The following is an 18044-nucleotide window of genomic DNA, read 5'->3' as shown; positions in this document are numbered from 1 at the left end:
GTTTTTTTTTTTTTTTTTTAGTGGAAAACACCCAAGGAAGATAATGGGGGGAGAGAGCGCAAGTAGGCAGGAAGAGCCTTAGGGCTACAATGCAGGTCTGACTCCAGTGAATGCAAGGGAGGAGGACTGGGTAGGAAGAACCTCAGACTTTAGTGGATCTCTGAGAAAGTCATGGTCAGGCTGATGGGGAGCCCAGAACAAAGACTGGCTGTTGAAGGGATCACAGTGAGCAGAAATAGCTCTTCACTCTTATCCCAGCCATGCTTCATCCTTGGCTGGGAACTATCTCGGGAGAGTGTAAGCATGGTTTGAATATTGCAGTGGATCCCCAATGGGGAAGCCATCAGCTAACTGCATTCTTTGAAACATGTTAATTTAAGTGGCACATCTCCATGGCTGCCACAAAGGCTGTGCATGATACATTTTAATTTAACAAACATTTATTGGTTGCCAATTTTATACAAATAATATGCTAGACACTGTTAGGGATTTCGAGAGTTGTTTACTCGTTCATTTATTTGCTCACTTAATCATGCATTCAACAGATATTTATTGAGGGACTACCATGCCCCAGGCACCAGTCAAGGTATGCAGGCACAAGACTCTTATTTAAGTATCTTAATTCCATTTAGAGACCATTATGGAAATATATGTCCCACTATTCCTGTTCCAGGATTGAGGCATTTGTTGTTATTAGCCTGTTGTAAAGCTCCAAGATTAGAATGACATACACACAGAGTCTTCCACATGCTTTCCTTTTTTCTGTTCTTGGAAATTAAAAAAAAATTATTTGCCTTCAAATTTTCTTTAATGGATGTAAAATGTAAAGATCAGGGGTATGAGAATTAAATCCTGAAAAGAACCCTCACCAGGTGAAAATGGAAATAGTTAATCTTATTTAACGTCATGTTGTGGTAACTCCATACTTGCATAATTTAGCTTTCTCCCAAGAATGCAGTTGCTTTATATGGTTTGTGAGGAATATATATGAAGTATGAAAATACAGTCATGTTGGTGGGCTGCAAAGAATGACAGATTTGCTGAAAAGCTTATTATCTTATGTGATACCTAGACATAAACTAAGAGTGGAGGATGAAGAGAAATAACTAATGATATTAAGGTTGTACTATATTTGCATTTATTTTAGGGTGCTAAGAGATCCTTGTTTATCAAGTATTACTTCTCTAAATAGCAGTTTATTTTTAATACCTACTGCGGCTGCTTCTGCATGCATTTTGATGATACTATTTTCTGTCTCTGTTTTATTCAGGCTGACATAGATGCTGTTCAGAGCTGTTCGTTTTGCATCAGCACAGATGCCTTTACCCTATAGCCATCGCTGCTGCATGCATCATTAGTACAGCATGTAGTGATTTTAATGTTATTTCTAAACCGCCTTCACCTCGTGCCATTATTTTAATTTAGGACCAACTGTTCAGCCATATGGAGCAGTTTGTCATTCAACATCTGTATGCTCTTGCAAAATATGAATTTGTCTGTGTGCTTTATGCCTTCAAATGTGCTATATTTCATGTGGAAAAGACAAATCTTTTCATTTTATTAATGTTGTCATTGACTGAATCTCCCATTTATTTTTTCCCTTGGAGAGCTTAATGTTGGATTGGGATGCTTTTAAAAGTCATAATGTAAGGAAATGGATACCTATATTCTATAAGTTAGCCTCAGTTACGCCCACAGATAACACAAGGGCACCTTGCTGATCATTTATTTTTGTGTTTCACAAATTATTCATCTTACACCCAATTTCTTCAATCCCCAAAGCACCAGAAATCCAAAAAAGCATCACAAGTAGAACTGGCACTAATTTATCTCATTCCAGTCTGATTTCTTGCCTGCCTGGTCTGTGCTTTCTTAAAATTAGCAAGTGAGTGTTTGGCTAAAAGTGCAGTCATTGTCTCCCCATCTGTGTAGCCTTCTAAACAAACTATTCCATACTCCATGGCCATAAAGGAGGGGGTGCCTAGGCAACCTTGTTTTTACACAGTGATCCCACCCTCCTCCCAAATACCATTTGACTAGAGATGAATCTGAATCTAAGAAGAGATAATGGGGTTCTCTCTAGGCTTTTGCTGCTGGCATCTGAAAAATCTAAATTGTGAGGCAGTGCTGGATGCAGTTAAGAGCGTAGGTCTGGATACAATGAGCTGGGTAATCTTGGGCAAGTTACTTATCTACTTTGTGCCTGAGTTTTCTCATCCATAAAATGGGGATCCAAAATGTTTTCACGACCAAAAAAATTTTTGTAACCCCTAGGCAGCAAAACCTAACCTACCTGAATTCATTTGGTGACAATGCCCTGACAAGAACTTATGTATTGATTTTGTCTATCTCTTGGTTTGAATATTTATGTTTTTTTCCTGCAGAAATAATAATATGTATGATTATGGAATCTAAGCTTGAGGTTTTTGGAAAGGGACTGTGGACCAATAGTATCTATCTCATGTTTTTGTTTTGAGGACTAAATAAGTTAATATATGTAAAAGTGCTTAGAACAGTGCTTGGCACATGGTAAGTTCTCTCAATGATTTTTTATCTTGTCTACATAGGTGTTACTTTCTTGCAAGGAATGACTCACTAAGACAGGAACCTACTAAATGATAGACCTTGTCTTAAGCCTTGGGGACCTGGTAACTTTATTACCAAGATGGGCAGAATTTACTCCCTTTATATGCATAACAGTCACCATTAATTAAACAGGAAATTAAAATAAAATACGATGATTGCTAATAAAGGAAGAACTGGGCATTAAGATATCAAACAATAGTTCAGTGGCAGATAAAGTTTCCCTTAGAAGTGGCATTTGAAGTGAAACATAGAAGTTTATCAGATGAAGAGAAAGAAGACTGTTTCAGGCAGAGGAAAGAGCTTATGTGAAGACTCAGAGGAGAGTTGAGGGATTTGGGTTCCTGTTCCCTCAGTCTGTTGTTCCATGTCCTCCAAATTATAGGGGTGGGTCTCCCAGGACCAAAGCTTGCCTTCTTGTGGAGGCTCCTTGAAAACTGAAAGCAAAGAGAAGCAAAGAGGAATGCATGTTCCCAGTGGTTTGCTCTGGACAGGAAGGAGAATGTGCCTAGTTTGCCCAAACCATGCCAGTCTCACCAATCTGGGAAATTGCTTCTTAGGTAGGGGTGCCTGATGATGTGCCAGGGTGCCTGCAGATTTTTCCATCTCCATATTGAAGAAAACATTAGGAATGGAGCAGAAGCCTTCCCCATCCCTAACTCCCTGGCTCCATTCTCAAGTTGCTGCTTTTAGTCATGTATGGGCTAGAATATGGTATTGTCATGCTATTAAAATTCCCTCTAAATTAAGAAAGTATATGCAGAGTAGTGGTCAAAAGAATCTCCTCTAAGTAATGTACCTAGCACAGTGTTTGGCATAGAGCAGGTGGATGATACATGTTAGTTGCCCTTGAAGTGTATTTAAAAAGAAATGAATGAGTACTCCGTGATCTCAAATCCTTTATCATTTTAAAATTGAATAATCATTTTATAATATAATGTGAAAACTGATGAACTTAAGGTAATGTTAAAATTGCCAGTATCAATAACACTTTTCAATTTCAGTTATTTTATATAACTCATATTTATCCTTGAGACTAATATATGGGTTATCTTGGCTACTTTTTTATTATTTTCTTTCTGCATTATGACTTTTGGCCTATTATTACTTACTAATATATTGACAGAAAGTAGAAAGGAAAAGTGAGAAGAAAAATGATTTAAATTTATCATTTACAGTTAATGTTTATTCGTATATCACATTAGTCATGAGCACTGCTTTCTACACTAAAAAATATAAAGAGTTAAACTAATAGCTTAAAATTGTAAAAACTTAAAGGCATGAATTAATACCTTGATACTCATATTTCAGTATTATTGTGAAGTTTTAAGATATTACTCTTTATAAAGAAGCATTTGTTACCTGTAATGAGCCTTTTCATGAGGTTTTTCTCACACTACTTTATTACAGATTGCGTTTTCCCCCCTCATCCCCTGCCCCTTCCCCTAGGACACACCCTGACCTACAGTAGGATTTGTATTACTGCCCCCGTCACAGTGCAAGAAGCTGGAACAGGAAGGGAAGGAATGCTGCTGATCACACAGTTCCCTGTGAGAAGCTGTAGTTCCTAGTCTTCTATAAATATCACCTTGAAAGCTTTTTACTAAATTTATTTTTAAACAAATGTTTATTCTAAATTTGCCTTGATCAGAGATAACTAACATCATTTCTTTAAATATTGCTGTTTTAAAGAGAAACAAATCATTCTTTCATCTGCTTCCAATTCTTCATGTTTATGTCTGTTGAGAGAAATGTCTTTATTTAGTGTTTATGTTTGAAAGTCTTTTTCCCTTTTCATCTTTCACTTTCATTTGTATAGGCAGTTGCCATAATTATAGCTAGATAAAACAAAAAGTGAAAAATCCACTTTGATGAATGGAGATCAGAATATTAGTATTTGGTGTTTCTTTATTTTCCTTTCTTTTTTTTGTTTTTTTTTTAGAAAAGAATTTTGTTGGAAATACCTACATTGCATAAGTATCAAGTACATGCGAATTAGACAAAACAGTTTTTTGGGGTTTACAAATTTTTTAGGACCTCTAGGATTTCAGTGGTCCAGATTAATCATAGTCCTTATTTCATGATACTCTTTCATGATTGATTTGTGCATGGCCTGCTTTTATTTAGTGTTATTTAGTGTTTTTAAGTTTATTATACCACCTGTGAACCCAACACGCAAATCAAAAGCTAGGTTCTTGGAAATAACGTATATAACCAAGTGATTCCCTTCCATCCCCCTGGCTCCCCATTTCCCAGGTAGTTATATTCTTTTGTTTTGTTTTGTTTTTTTTTTTTTTTGGAGACGGAGTCTCGCTCTGTCGCCCAGGCTGGAGTGCAGTGGCAAGCTCCACCTGCCGGGTTCACGCCATTCTCCTGCCTCAGCCTCTGGAGTAGCTGGGACTACAGGCGCCCGCCACCGCGCCCGGCTAATTTTTTTGTATTTTTAGTAGAGACGGGGTTTCACCATGGTCTCGATCTCCTGATCTCGTGATCCACCCGCCTCGGCCTCCCAAAGTGCTGGGATTACAGGCGTGAGCCACCGCGCCCGGCCCCGTAGTTATATTCTTGAACTCGGTGTTCACCAATCTCATCTTATCCCTCCTCTCCTCTCCTCTCCTCTCCTCTCCTCTCCTCTCCTCTCCTCTCCTCTCCTCTCCTCTCCCCTCCCCCCTCTCTCTTTTTCTTTCCTTCTTTCTTTTCTTTCTTTCTTTCTTTCTTTCTTTCTTTCTTTCTTTCTTTCTTTTCTTTTTCTTTCTTTTTCTCTCTCTCTCCCTTCCTTCCTTCCTTCTTTCTCTTTCTTTTTCTTTATCTCTCTTTTTTCTCTTTCTTTCTTCTTTCTCATATATATATATATATATATATATATATATATATAATGTTTATGTGTATTCCCCATGTGTTTTTAAAAATTGTTTTTACTTTTATTAGAAGCGTATCATGGCCAGGGGTGATGGCGCATGCCCGTAATCCCAGCATTTTGGGCGACCATAGTGGGCAGATCACTAGAGCCCAGGAGTTCAAGACCAGCCTGGGCAATGTGGTGAAACCCTGTCTCTACAAAAAAATACAAAAATTAGCCGGGCATGGTGGTGTGAGCCTCTTGTCCCGCCTCCTCAGGAGGCTGAGATGGGAGGATAGCTTGATCCTAAGAGGTTGAGGCTACAGTAAGCTGAGATCGTGCCCCTGCACTCCAGCCTGGGTGACAGAGCGAGACGTTGCCTCAAAAAAATGGGGGTGGTATCATGCTATATATAGTCTCTAGTACATTTTTTTTACCTTACCATTTATTAGGAAGATGTTCTATCTTGTGTGTTATATTTGATTCGTTTTGACTACTGTATTAATACTGCATAATAGTCCAGAGGGGGTGAGTATCCACTGTTTATTTACTGAATCTCCTGTTGTTGAAGAGTTTGATTGTTTCTAGGTGTTTACAATTGTTAACAGCTGCTATGAACGTTCTTGTACATGCTGCCTCCTGTTTTTAACTATGAGAAATAATTTCAGGAATAAAACTGCTGGGCCATAGGGATATTAATTTTCAACTTTAGGAGATAATACTAAACTCCAAACTGTTTTCCCCTTTGTGCACCAATCTGTACTCACACTAACAATGTCTAAGAGACCCGGTAGATTCCATATCCTCTCTAGCACTTAATATTGTCAGACTTTTAATTTTTGTCAGCTACATGGATATCTTATTATAGCCTTAATTTTTGTTCTTTGTGTTTATTGGGCATATTTATTTCCTCTTTTCTGAAATGCCTGTTTGTAATGTTTTATCCATTTTTTCTATTAAAAATTTTGGTAAAAATTCTTTTGTATTCCTGATACTAATCTTTTGTTGGATATATATGTTTTGAATATATTTTTGCAGTTTGTAAGTTTGTCTTTTATTTTCTTTAAGGTATATTTAATGACCAGAAGTTCTTAATTTTTATATAATCAAAATCTATTAATCCTTTATGGTCCATACCTTTTTGTGACTTAAGTAGTATTTTTCTAGCCCATGGTCCAAAAAATACTCACCTGTACTTTCCACTAAGATACAGAATAGTTTATTTTTATTAACATGTAAGACCTTAACCCCTCTAGAGTTGATTCTTTTTAATTTAATGAGGGATTCAGCTTTATCTTTTCTTCATCTAATCCATAAAGATTATAATTTTGAAATCTCTATTTATTGAACAGTCTCTTCTTATTCCACTGATATAAGTTAATTGCCTCTGTCATATACTGAAGTTTCATAAATACATGGGCCTATTTCTAGACTTTTTGTTCTATGCTATTGTTCATGTGTGTGTGTTCCTCTTTGAATTTTATTTTTATTTCTTTTACTTTTGATCATGGCTTACTGCATCCTTGACTACTTGAGCTCAAGCAGTCTTCCCATCTTAGCCCCCCCTCCCCCCAGGTAGCTGGGACTACAGATGTAGGCCATAATGCCAGGCTAATTTTAAAAAAAGTTTTGTAGAGACAGGTTCTCACTATATTGCCCAGGCTGGTCTGGAACTCCTGGGCTCAAGCTACATCTTTGAATTTTAGACACAGATATACATTCCTAGACTGTAAGTACTTTGGTTTTTCCACTAGGTTTTGGACATAGTGAAAACAAGCATTCGTACAGTTCTTCCACGCATCTGGAAGGTGCCTGATGTCGAAGAAGTAAATTTATATCGGATTTTCAACCGGGTTTTTAATCGCTTACTGTGGAGTCATGGCCAAGGGCTGTGGAACTGTTTCTGTGATTCAGGGTAAGTTCTAAGTCATCGTTTATTATCGTCATTTTTAATATTTTACTATTTAGTTATAGAGGTATCCTAATAAAATGCTTGAATGATCTTTTAAAATATGGATTTCTTTTACTGCATGTAATGTTTAGCACTCAACTATAATTTATGTCAATTAAGCTGATCTAGATAAGATGATGAATATGAACACAACACAACCTAATTCATTTGAATTCAGTGGAGAGAAGGTAGTCCTAATTAAAGAAAATACAAACCAATATCCTTGAAGTTCTTCTGCAGTTGCCTTCTAAAATTATGGCTACACTTCTCCTCCTCCCCAGAATCCTAGTGCTGCTAAAGCTGCTGTGACTCAGTGTCACTTTAGCCTCAAGATATCTAAAACCAAACATTCCACGTCCTTTTATTAAGAAATGGCTTCCTTTTTTGGCTTCCCTTAATCCTATTATTATTCTCTCAGTCATACAAGTTGGATATCACAGGGGCATCTGCATCTTCCTCACTGTCTTTATTCAATCATTTGCTAAATCCTATTATTTTTCTGTCACATTCCCACATGGCTAAACTAGCTTGTTTCCATTCATTCTTTCAACAATCATTAAGTACTTACTTTTGTGCTAATATTTTTGGAGGTACAGTGTTGAATCTGACACAGATAATAACTAACCATACTACTTATTGTGTGAGATGCATTGTTCTAATCACTTTACATGTGTTAAGTGATTTAATTCTCATAACATCAATTTGAGTCAGGTTTTATATTATCTCTATTTTATAGAAAGGAAACTGAGGCACAGTTAGGTGCTAAGGACCTAGTGGAACTGGGATTTGAACTCATTTAGCCTTGACCCCAGAGTTCATGCTCTTAACCTATAAACTCTGATGTGTCTAGCAGATTAAGTATGATATATACAAAGCAAATCATTTGATATGGTTTGTCTGTGTCCCCACCCAAATCTCATCTTGAATTGTAGTTCCCGTAATCCCCACGTGTCATGGGAGGGACCTGGTGGGAGGTAATTGAATCATGGGGATGGTTACCCCCATGCTGCTGTTCTCTTGATAGTGAGTGAATTCTCATGGGATCTGATAGTTTTATAAGGGGCTTTTCCCCCTTTTACTTGGCACTTCTCCTTGCTGCCACCATGTGAAGAAGGACATGTTTGCTTCCCCTTCTGCCATGATTGTAAGTTTCTTGAGGCTTCCCCAGCCATGCTGAACTATGAGTCAATTAAACTTCTTTCCTTTGTAAATTACCCACTCTTGGGTATGTCTTTTTTAGCAGTGTGAGAATGGACTAATACATCATTTTAAAAGAGATACAGATAAAGTATGACAGTATTTTAGACAAAAGGAGCATTTTTTTGGTAAGAGAGCTAAGTGAAATGAATAGATTTCTAGGCATTTTTGTTTCCAGTTTTTTGTTTCTCATATCCTTCTTACTGTCAGAATCATTTCCTAAAATCTGTAGTGATTTTCCTCATTTATAATTTAAGTTTAAACTTCTTATCTACAGGTACAAGGCTATCTAATATGCTGTTTTCTTCTTATTTCCCCAGTCTTCCTTCTCATTACTCTCCTACTTGAATTCTGCTCCAGAAAAAACTCATTGTTTTTCAGATTTCTTAAAAATTTGTCGTTTTCTTCCTCTGAACTGTTGATGTCATTTAATATCTGATTGGATGGCTTTCTGCCACCCCAACCTTCTGTACCCTCTGTATTATTTGAATCTAATATAAAGCTCCATACTATACCTATCTCTTCTGTAAAACCTTAACAGACTGTTCTATTCTGAAATGATCTCAGAATATTCTTCATTTAAATATTCTAGCCATGTGATACAGAATCATTCATATCATTTGGAGACTCAGTCTTTCTAGCATTTTTTTTCTTAACTGCCATTCACTAACAGGGAGAATTAATAAGGCACTCTGGGTGTGTTGAAATCTGAGAATAATTTGGGCTATTATTTCTACAGAGACTGAAGTGAAACATTTGAACTCCACAGCCCCTTAGTTGGTGGCTCCCTGTAAAACTTCTCCCAATTTGAACTTATAATGGAAATGTTTTTTTTCTGTTGGTTGATCCATTGGCTTGATGCTATGTATGAATCCCAGCTACTCTCTACCATGGAGAGCAATGAGAAAATCTGTTAGTGAAATCAATGCTGTGGCTCTGAGTCCATAGATAATCTCCAACACCAGACCCTAAAGATACCCATAAAGTGGTGCTTCCTTGCTTCTAGGGCTCCTCTTTCCTGAACTACTTTGCTAACATACTTTAACTTGATTCAGAATCCTTTTCTCCTATCCTTGGCACAATACTGCCTGCCAGTTTCTCTGTTGGTATCTATTAGTACTAGTAATCATAGGGATAGTAAGTAGTATTTATTGAAGGTTTACTAAATGTCTGACATTGTTTTACATATTAAATATTTGTATAATCTCCACAAAAAGTATTTTGAGTAAATTATTACCATCATTTACAGATGAGGAATTGAAGCATAAACAGAGTATATAATTTACTCAATTTCCCATAGTAACTGTATGAGCCTATATTTAAATCCAGGTAATCTGAGTCAGAAGCCCAAGCTCTTAACTCTGTGCTTCATTGACATTCCCCAAAGCAGATTTGCCAATGGTTGACAAGCTTGTTTTACTGCAAGTCCATAGCATTAGCCAAATCCCTAGCCTACTATGCCTGTGCAGGTGAGGCAGGAGTAGTTGTAAGACCAATTTGACTCCACTCTCATCTACTTCTTTCAATTTAGTAGGCTAAAGAGGTGAATTTAATATCGGATTTTATTTTGCATTAATGAGTTTTTTAGGCTTCCTCAATTTAGTGAAGTCACATAGGACTGTGTGTGTTTGATTCTCAGTTTGGACCCAGAATAGTTCTTTATCCTTTGAATCATGCCTTCTCAATGTATACTCCTTTAACCTTTGGTCCAAAGGCCTAACAGTCATGGTGAAAATCTACTCTTCTCAGTTTTTAAGGAATGATTTTAATATAAGGTTCGACTTTCTTTCACAGTTAGGTGTAAAATCTTAGAAAAATATAATCCAAGTCTTTGATTATATCCAAGAATCCAAGGCCTTGATTCTTGCCTTTGCCTGTCAACATCCCCAACAATAAAACAAAGTAAGTAAACCATCCTCTGTCCACCTCCAGAAACACCAGAGTAATGTAGATCTTTGTGGTAGGTTTCCCTAGAGTTGGCCAAGGGGTTTTACTGATGTATCAAACAGAAAACACCCTTGTTCCTCTCTTTTCCTCTACCAGGCTGCTGATGTCCATGCCCAGTAACCCTTTTATCACATGCCACCTCCTGGGAGTGTTATGATGCCCACATTTGGAATATGTTTACTTTAGGGAAATAGCTCTTGGAATTTCCATAAATAAAGTTATCTACCATGTTTTACTGGGATAGAGGAAGTCTGAAGTTCTATGGGACTCAAACTTAGGCCTGAGAGCTGGGGAATGGTGGCTATGGAAAGTGGCATTTCAAGTGAGAGTTAAAGGAAGAATAGGACTTTGTGAGGTAAAGCCAAGAGAGGAGCCAGGGTAATATGCGAGAAGGAATGCATGGTTTGGAAAAGCCCCATCTCCACTCAAAATCCTAATATGTAAACCCTAAAGAAGAGAATCTGGCTTGGATTCCCTAGGCGAAAGTATTTTCCTGTGGGGGTTTGTCATGTAAAAGCTTTTCTTTTAGAATCTTAGGGCAAGAAGAAGTTTTAAGGAATATTCTAAGGCGGTAGTCTGTTTCTAGGCTGGATTATGCCTACTTGAAAAGGTATGCATAATATATAGACTACTTAAAATGATGTGAATCTCCCTGTTCTCATATCACTTTCAATTGGATGTGTTGTTGTTATACTTTTTAGGTCATTAATCTTTCTGTTGGTGATTACTGTGTTGGTATGTATAAACTTCAGCAGCCTGGAAGAGGAAAAGAGAGGGACAAGGGTGTTTTCTGTTTGATGCATCAGTAAAACCCCTGGGCCAATTCTAGGGACCCCCCACCACAACTTTTCCTTTCTCCTTTCTGCTACTTAACTTTGGGCTACTTAGTTAGGACTTGTACCAGTGGAGAAAGGAATGAATCAGTTTCACTCTTTAGATAACTGCTTTATGAAATGTTTTGATGAGAAAGTGGGTGAAAATTATTGGATTACTGGATAATGTGAGGATTTCTAAGTCTCTGGATTTCATGAATAACTCTCCTTTGTTGCCAGAGATATTCAGTATTCTATGTCTTACTGCTATATTACTTTAAAAAGTCATTTAAAGCGATTTCCTTTTATATTGCTGTGAGGATTATGGAGAGCCAGAAAGAACTTTTTAATCATTTAATTTTTCTTTTTGAATTCATGGATTTTGGTGATCCTATTTCCTTGGAATTTAGATTCAAAAAGCAGGTAGATGAGACCTGGCGTTCTTTGATAAAAGCACTGGTATTTTAACTATTTTTACCTCCCTTCACCTTTAAAAAAAACTTTGTGTTGCTAGTGTTGAAAGTTGAAATACTTGAGTATTACAGAGGCATTTCACATCTACTCAGCTATGCCAGGTGGCAGGTAGGAGTAGGGGATACAGTTCTGTACTCAGGTTTCCTTTGTGTAGAGGGGGCATCACTACCCTAGGGCCAGATGAAGCAGGTTGCTTTCATTTTCTTGAGTATTTTGGCATGCTGACACCTAAATATGGATTAATATATAGAGTAGAATTTAGTCTTGGCTAGTAGTGGTAAATATACACACCAGAAATAAATATGTATAGGACCTTGATTCATATATTTATTTTAAATATTTAAGGGAGAATAAGAGAGTGAGAAGCCAAAGCTGGTCATATTATAACTCACATATTATTCAAGAAGTTACATCAGATTAGAGTGTTACAGAAGAAGCCCTTTTAACTTTCTTCCATTTTATTTGTTCTTTCCCTACCGCTAAAGAAAAATTACCATAATATGAGTGATCTGATAGTTGATCTGATCAAATAGCTCAAGAGTATCAAGAAATAAATATATCCAAGTTAAGAGTAGAGGGTGGGATGGAGGTAGACTTTTATAGACATACCCAAAATCTCAGCAGAAAGAAAAGTGCTAGGCAGACAGTCAAAACACAGGATTTTTTTTAATGTATTCACATTTATATGAAATTTTATAGGGTCTGCTAAATCAAAGTATACTAATTATAAACATATTCCCTAATTAATTTATTTTTCCAGCATTTTTTATCAAATTAGGTAGATAGATTTATATCTCCATCTACATCTATAAATCTTGATAACACATGTGTCATATCTGGTTTTTCTTCCATTTAGCAATAATTTAAATTTTGTTTTTACAGTTAATTTTACCATCAAATTACTGTTTCTTAAATAAAAATAATTTTCATTCCTTTGCCAATTAAAAAACCCCAGTATTTTAAAAGCCTATTATAGTTAGTCCTGAACATTTCAGAACACTGAAGAAAATTTGTTTCTTTCAATTAACTCATTTCAGTCTTACTCCCTTTAAGAAAACCTGTCATTCATTGATGACATGCTGTCTATTTGGGGCCACATTTCTCTGAAAAAATAAACAGTAGCTTTTCTAGTAAAAAATACATTTCTGTTTCTACGGCATTTTTTTAAAAATTCAAAATATGTCAAATATCCACAGAAGGTTGAAAGTGGAGTCTTTGTGTTTCCCATTGGGAAGTTTACTTCCAGGAAAATATTGTCCTGAATACTTTTTCCTTTTGAAAGTCTGTGTTTTTCTCTCTGAGGGTTATGTGAATTGGTTTATACAAAATGAGATGTGAATCATTACCAAGTCTCAAACCAAAATTTCCCCTGGAGGCTTGAAGAGTTTCAAGGAGTAAGTCTGAGGAATAAATCTCTCTCTCTCTCTGTCTCTCTCTGTCTCTCCCTCCCTCCCTCCCTAGTGGTGGAGTACTAAGGTGTTTCCTGATATAAACCATGATGCCATGATGGTAAACTTAGAAATGGTTAACACACACACACACACACACACACACACACACACGTACACACACACACCCCACACAAAATTGAAGTTTACCAAGGAAGTATGCACCATTACCTGCTTTGGAATAAGCTGAGTTCAATGAAAGAGAAGGCACACTGCTTCTGGGATTGCAGTAGGGCAGTACTTGTTAAGATAGCATTACTTCTAGCACACAGAACCTGTGCTCTAGGAATATCATGGATATAGTTATGTCTAAAAGTGTTTTGAAAGGGATGGTCACAATCAAGTATTAACCTAAATTCTCCTAGTGAAGAGAGGTCAACAATTGTTTCAGCAACTTTTTAATCATTTCAAGGGATCATTCTTAAGGTAAATACAGATTCCGAGAAAGCCTAAATTCCAAGAATACTTAATTTTTGAGAAATTAGCTCAGTATTTTACAAATACCTTCATATAGAGTAACTCCATTTTTTAAGAGGTGTTAGAAAACTATCCTATTAGCCATCCAGAGTTGGCAGCTTTAAAAGCTTTAAGGACAAATAGTGCTGGGCATGGTGGCACATGCCTGTAGTCCCAGCTACTTCAAGGCTAAAATGAGGGAGGATCACTTGAGGCCAGGAGTTCAAGGCTGTAGTGCATCATGATTGTGCCTGTGAATAGCCACTGTACTCCAGTCTGGGCAACATAGTGAGACACACTCTCTCAAACACACACACACCCGCATGCACAAACACACACACAGACAAATAGTATATGTATTTGATGTTGTTTCTTTAATATAAAGATTAATTTCCTAATTTGTGTTTATTATATATCTTTAAACCATTCATAGTTATTGCAAATGTATGAGGCCATTTCTATTTCCCTTATTGGTTTGTTGCTAGGGAAGTGATATAGCTGGTTGTCATTTTTAACAGCCAACATGAGATCATGTCTGTTTCCATGCCAACAGATCCTCTTGGGAGAGTATATTCAATAAAAGCCCAGAGGTGGTGACTCCTTTGCAGCTCCAGTGTTGCCAGCGCCTGGTGGAGCTTTGTAAACAGTGCCTGCTAGTGGTTTACAAATATGCAACTGACAAAAGAGGATCACTTTCAGGCATTGGTCCTGACTGGGGTAATTCCAGGTACTTGTTCACATTCTCTAACCCTGGAGAGTTTTATATAAAGTAATGCTAAAACACAGTTTGAAATGGACAGTGTTTTTTTGTTTATGTGACTAGAGAAAAAGCTAAAGACTGAAAGTTCATACATGCTATTATCTGCAAAATATTTTTAATTCGTACAGTATTTACCTTTAAGGGACTGAACAAGGACAGCAATCACAAACCTAAAGGTGATAAAACATACTTGGAAATGAGGTTATTTGACTTATATACCTTCACTTTCAAAAGTCCAGAGCAAGAGTATCCGAAAATGTGGTAAATAAATTTAACTTCTGTTCTCCAATACAGATATTTCAACATTTATCCTTGAGCCTACTATACAGTTGGGAAGATACCTTTGGTTTCATTTTTATTGTTCAATTTGCCTCTGCTATTCCTTTCATTACCAAATATGTAGGCGGTAAAGTTTTGTCAAGTTCTATTTGAAAAATGAGTTTCACAAATATCCAGTTAAAATAGTTTTCCAAAAAGCATGAGAAGCAATATTGTTTTTAAGCTGCAAAAACACATAGAGTAAAGAAAGTACCTTTTAGCATTTCTCAAGACAACTGTAGTTCTCATTAGAAATAGAGATGAATATATAACTTTAGTTTTAGTATTTGTAAGTTGTAGTACTATTCAGGATAGAAGAAATTAAGCCATGACTTTGAAAAACTAAGTGATGGTCAAAAAGTCAGTGAATAGTTGAATAAACAATGAGGAAAATGGAACCACTATAGCTTGGATTTTCTTTCTTTTCTTGAAAACATCTAGAAATTGATCTGTTTATTTAAAAAACTCAGGGAGTATAATAAAACTAACTTTATTACAGATGTGTCCTGTAACAGCAGAATGGCTCAGAATATTTTTAATAGAAAGTATTAAGAGAAATATTTTAAATTTTTGTTTGTCTTGGATTCTGTCATTGTAGTGTTGCAGGACGTTTAACCTCTTTTAACTCTTCTACAAATAGAAGCTGGTTGATCACAATAATAGCAGTGGTAAAGGTAACCATTAATATTTAAAATATTTAAATATCAAAGTTATATTCTACAGTTTTAATGGTTTGACTGAAGCAAATTATTGAAATAAAACTTTTAATACTTTTGTTAATACTTTTATATGAATTAAAAGAATGATAGCCATTTTTTGGACATCATACCATGTAAATGAAGAGCCTTCTTGTTAAGGGGTGATACTCTGGGAGCATGGTCAGGAAAATCTTAAATTTCAATCTAAGAAGTAATTCACTGAGACTCTTTAATGTCATTTCCATAATTCTAGATTTCATAAACTAATTTCTGTTGATAGATCTTTTAGCTTTTGTGGGTACACAAAGTAGGATGAGTCTTCTTGGTTACATTGGAGGAAAAAGGTATGCTTTACAGTTGCTTCAGACTCTTTTATTTTCTTCTGCTGGTGGTCAAAAGAGATATTTCTGACCATGGAATCTTGACTTCTGGACTTCTGATAAATGATCAGGATGGCCCAGTATTGTGATTATAATCATTTTGAGATGTCAGTAAATACATTTTCATTCCTGCCCAAGCTCAGAACCATTTGATAGAGAAATACTAGAGTCAGACATATGGTCATCATCTATTACTTTGTTACTCCATAGTACTATTGCTGATAAAAGTTACATTAGGGGACATGGTGTAGATGTGAGCCAAGTGAGTTTTCTAATACTGAATTTTGGAATTCAACTTATCCACCCAGTCAAAGGCAGATCAGAATCAACACAAACCTTCCATGTCACTAGCCCATAAAGTCTTGTTCTTTTAGCATTGGCAGGAGAGCAAGAAAAGATGCATCCTTGCTGCAGAAAGGCAGAGCCAGAAAGACAAAGAGGCTGAGCTAAGCGTGCCTGTTTCCTTCTTTTAAATCCACAAATCAGATAATTTGGTTCTGGTAAGAGGCCAGGAAGTTCACAGTAGTGGAAATTCTTCTACATTGGAACACAAGGAGCAAAGAGAAGTAAACATTTCTCCCTAATATCTAGCTATTAAAACCCAAGTCAATGTCACATTAATTTAACAATATGTAAAAAGTGGCCCTATTTCTTTTCCTCATAGGTAAGAAACGGACTCTTTAGCATTTTACTTAAATGTAGAAGTCACTTAATATTTATTAATAGATTGACACATTTTATTTATGAAGTATACTTGGTAATATAAACATGAATTTATATTTATAGTATTTATAAATAAATGTAAATGTACCTAATAGAAATAACTTACGAAGTATACCTAAATAATTTATGAGGAGATTCATATTTGGTTAATTTATTTATAAAATTAAAACAGATAGAAAATAGAGCTAACAGCAGACAGGTTTAGGGACCAGGTTTATTTTTACCAAAGATCTACTGGATATTTCTTAAGAGGATTTAAAGAGTATATGGCATCTATTACATGGAAGAGAGTGGCCTTCAACTTTGCATTCTCAGAAAAAAATAATAATATGCATACCAAAGGAAAAGACATTTCTGGGTTTCTACCTTTTATGTACTGAGCTTTCATATAAGCACATTTCACAAGGGGTTCCATAGCTAAAAAACATTTTAAAAACCACCAAGTTAGCACTTCTGCTTTTGGTAATAGAGCATTAAATATTTGGCTAAATCCTGCCTCTGATGATAACTAGAAAAGCTGTACAAAATATCACGTTTGCTCAAAAGTACTTGCTAACCCAGTACCTGTTAGTGAGTATTTGTTAGTGCTGAGCAGTGCTTTTGACAGCTGTGTGGGCCTAGGGGATGAAATAGGAGTTCAGGGCCTGCCAAAGATGGTGGCTGTTGTCAACACTCTAGATTCCTAGGAGTAACAGTGCTCAGGATGGTTTGCAAAGCAAAAGTTGACAGAAACAAAAAGGAAATAAATTTACAACCGTAGAGGAAGATTTAATAATCATTTCTCAGAAAAAACTCAGTAAAGATATAAAATTTTTAATGATAAAATTAACAGACTTAACTGTCATATGTAGAAGTAAATGTATTAACTTCAGATTTCAGTACCCCAGGCACAATGGGAAATTTTTAAAAATCAACCATATAGTGGAATAAAAGAAAAACACCCAATTTTCACAGAATTTCAGAAGATTGAAATTATACAGAGAACTTTTTCTGACCAAATGCCTTTAAGCTGGAAAACAATAGAAAAATATAAACAGCAAATCTATGCTTTGGAAAGTCAAAAAATATACTTGTAAATAATCCACGAATCAAATAAGAGATTATAATGGACATAAGAAAATATTTTGAACTGAGTGATAACAAAAATATTAGAAATAAAACCTGTAGAATATGGCTAAATCAGTAATATAGGGATATTTATAGCTTTAAATAAATATATCAGGAAAAAGGAAAGGCAAATATTAAATCTAAGCAACCATTTTTAGAGGTAACAAAATAACATTTAAATATACCCAAAGAATACAGAAAAAAAATAATAAAAATAGAAGAAATTAATGACATAATGAAACAAACATAGAATAAAGAAGATAAACACAGCCAAAAGCAGATTTTAGAAAATACTAATAAAATTGATAAATACCGAGTGAGACTGATAAAGAATATAAAATGGAGAAATAG

At 35.8% G+C, this 18044-nt stretch overlaps 1 protein-coding gene across 3 annotated transcripts in view; it reads left to right on the top strand.

Annotated features, from left to right (window-relative positions):
• TTLL7 (tubulin tyrosine ligase like 7) overlaps positions 1–18044 on the top strand; it is a 135653-nt gene that overhangs the window by 104934 nt on the left and 12675 nt on the right. For 2 of the 3 annotated variants that reach the window (XR_010117321.1, XM_063624200.1), the window contains exons 19-20: positions 7177–7337; positions 14261–14434. Coding sequence is in view for 2 of the 3 variants with exons in the window: in XM_063624200.1 (XP_063480270.1) it covers positions 7177–7337; positions 14261–14434 (335 nt within the window). In the remaining variant the exon portion in view is untranslated. The remainder of the gene's footprint in view (positions 1–7176; positions 7338–14260; positions 14435–18044) is intronic. The other variant, XM_063624201.1, reaches the window with a different exon arrangement.

The sequence above is a fragment of the Symphalangus syndactylus genome, chromosome 12 (genome assembly GCF_028878055.3).
Source record: "Symphalangus syndactylus isolate Jambi chromosome 12, NHGRI_mSymSyn1-v2.1_pri, whole genome shotgun sequence".
NCBI classification, from domain to species: Eukaryota; Metazoa; Chordata; class Mammalia; order Primates; family Hylobatidae; genus Symphalangus; species Symphalangus syndactylus.
The sequence above is the reverse complement of the archived record's forward strand: the minus strand, read 5'-3'. Positions and strand labels throughout refer to the sequence as shown.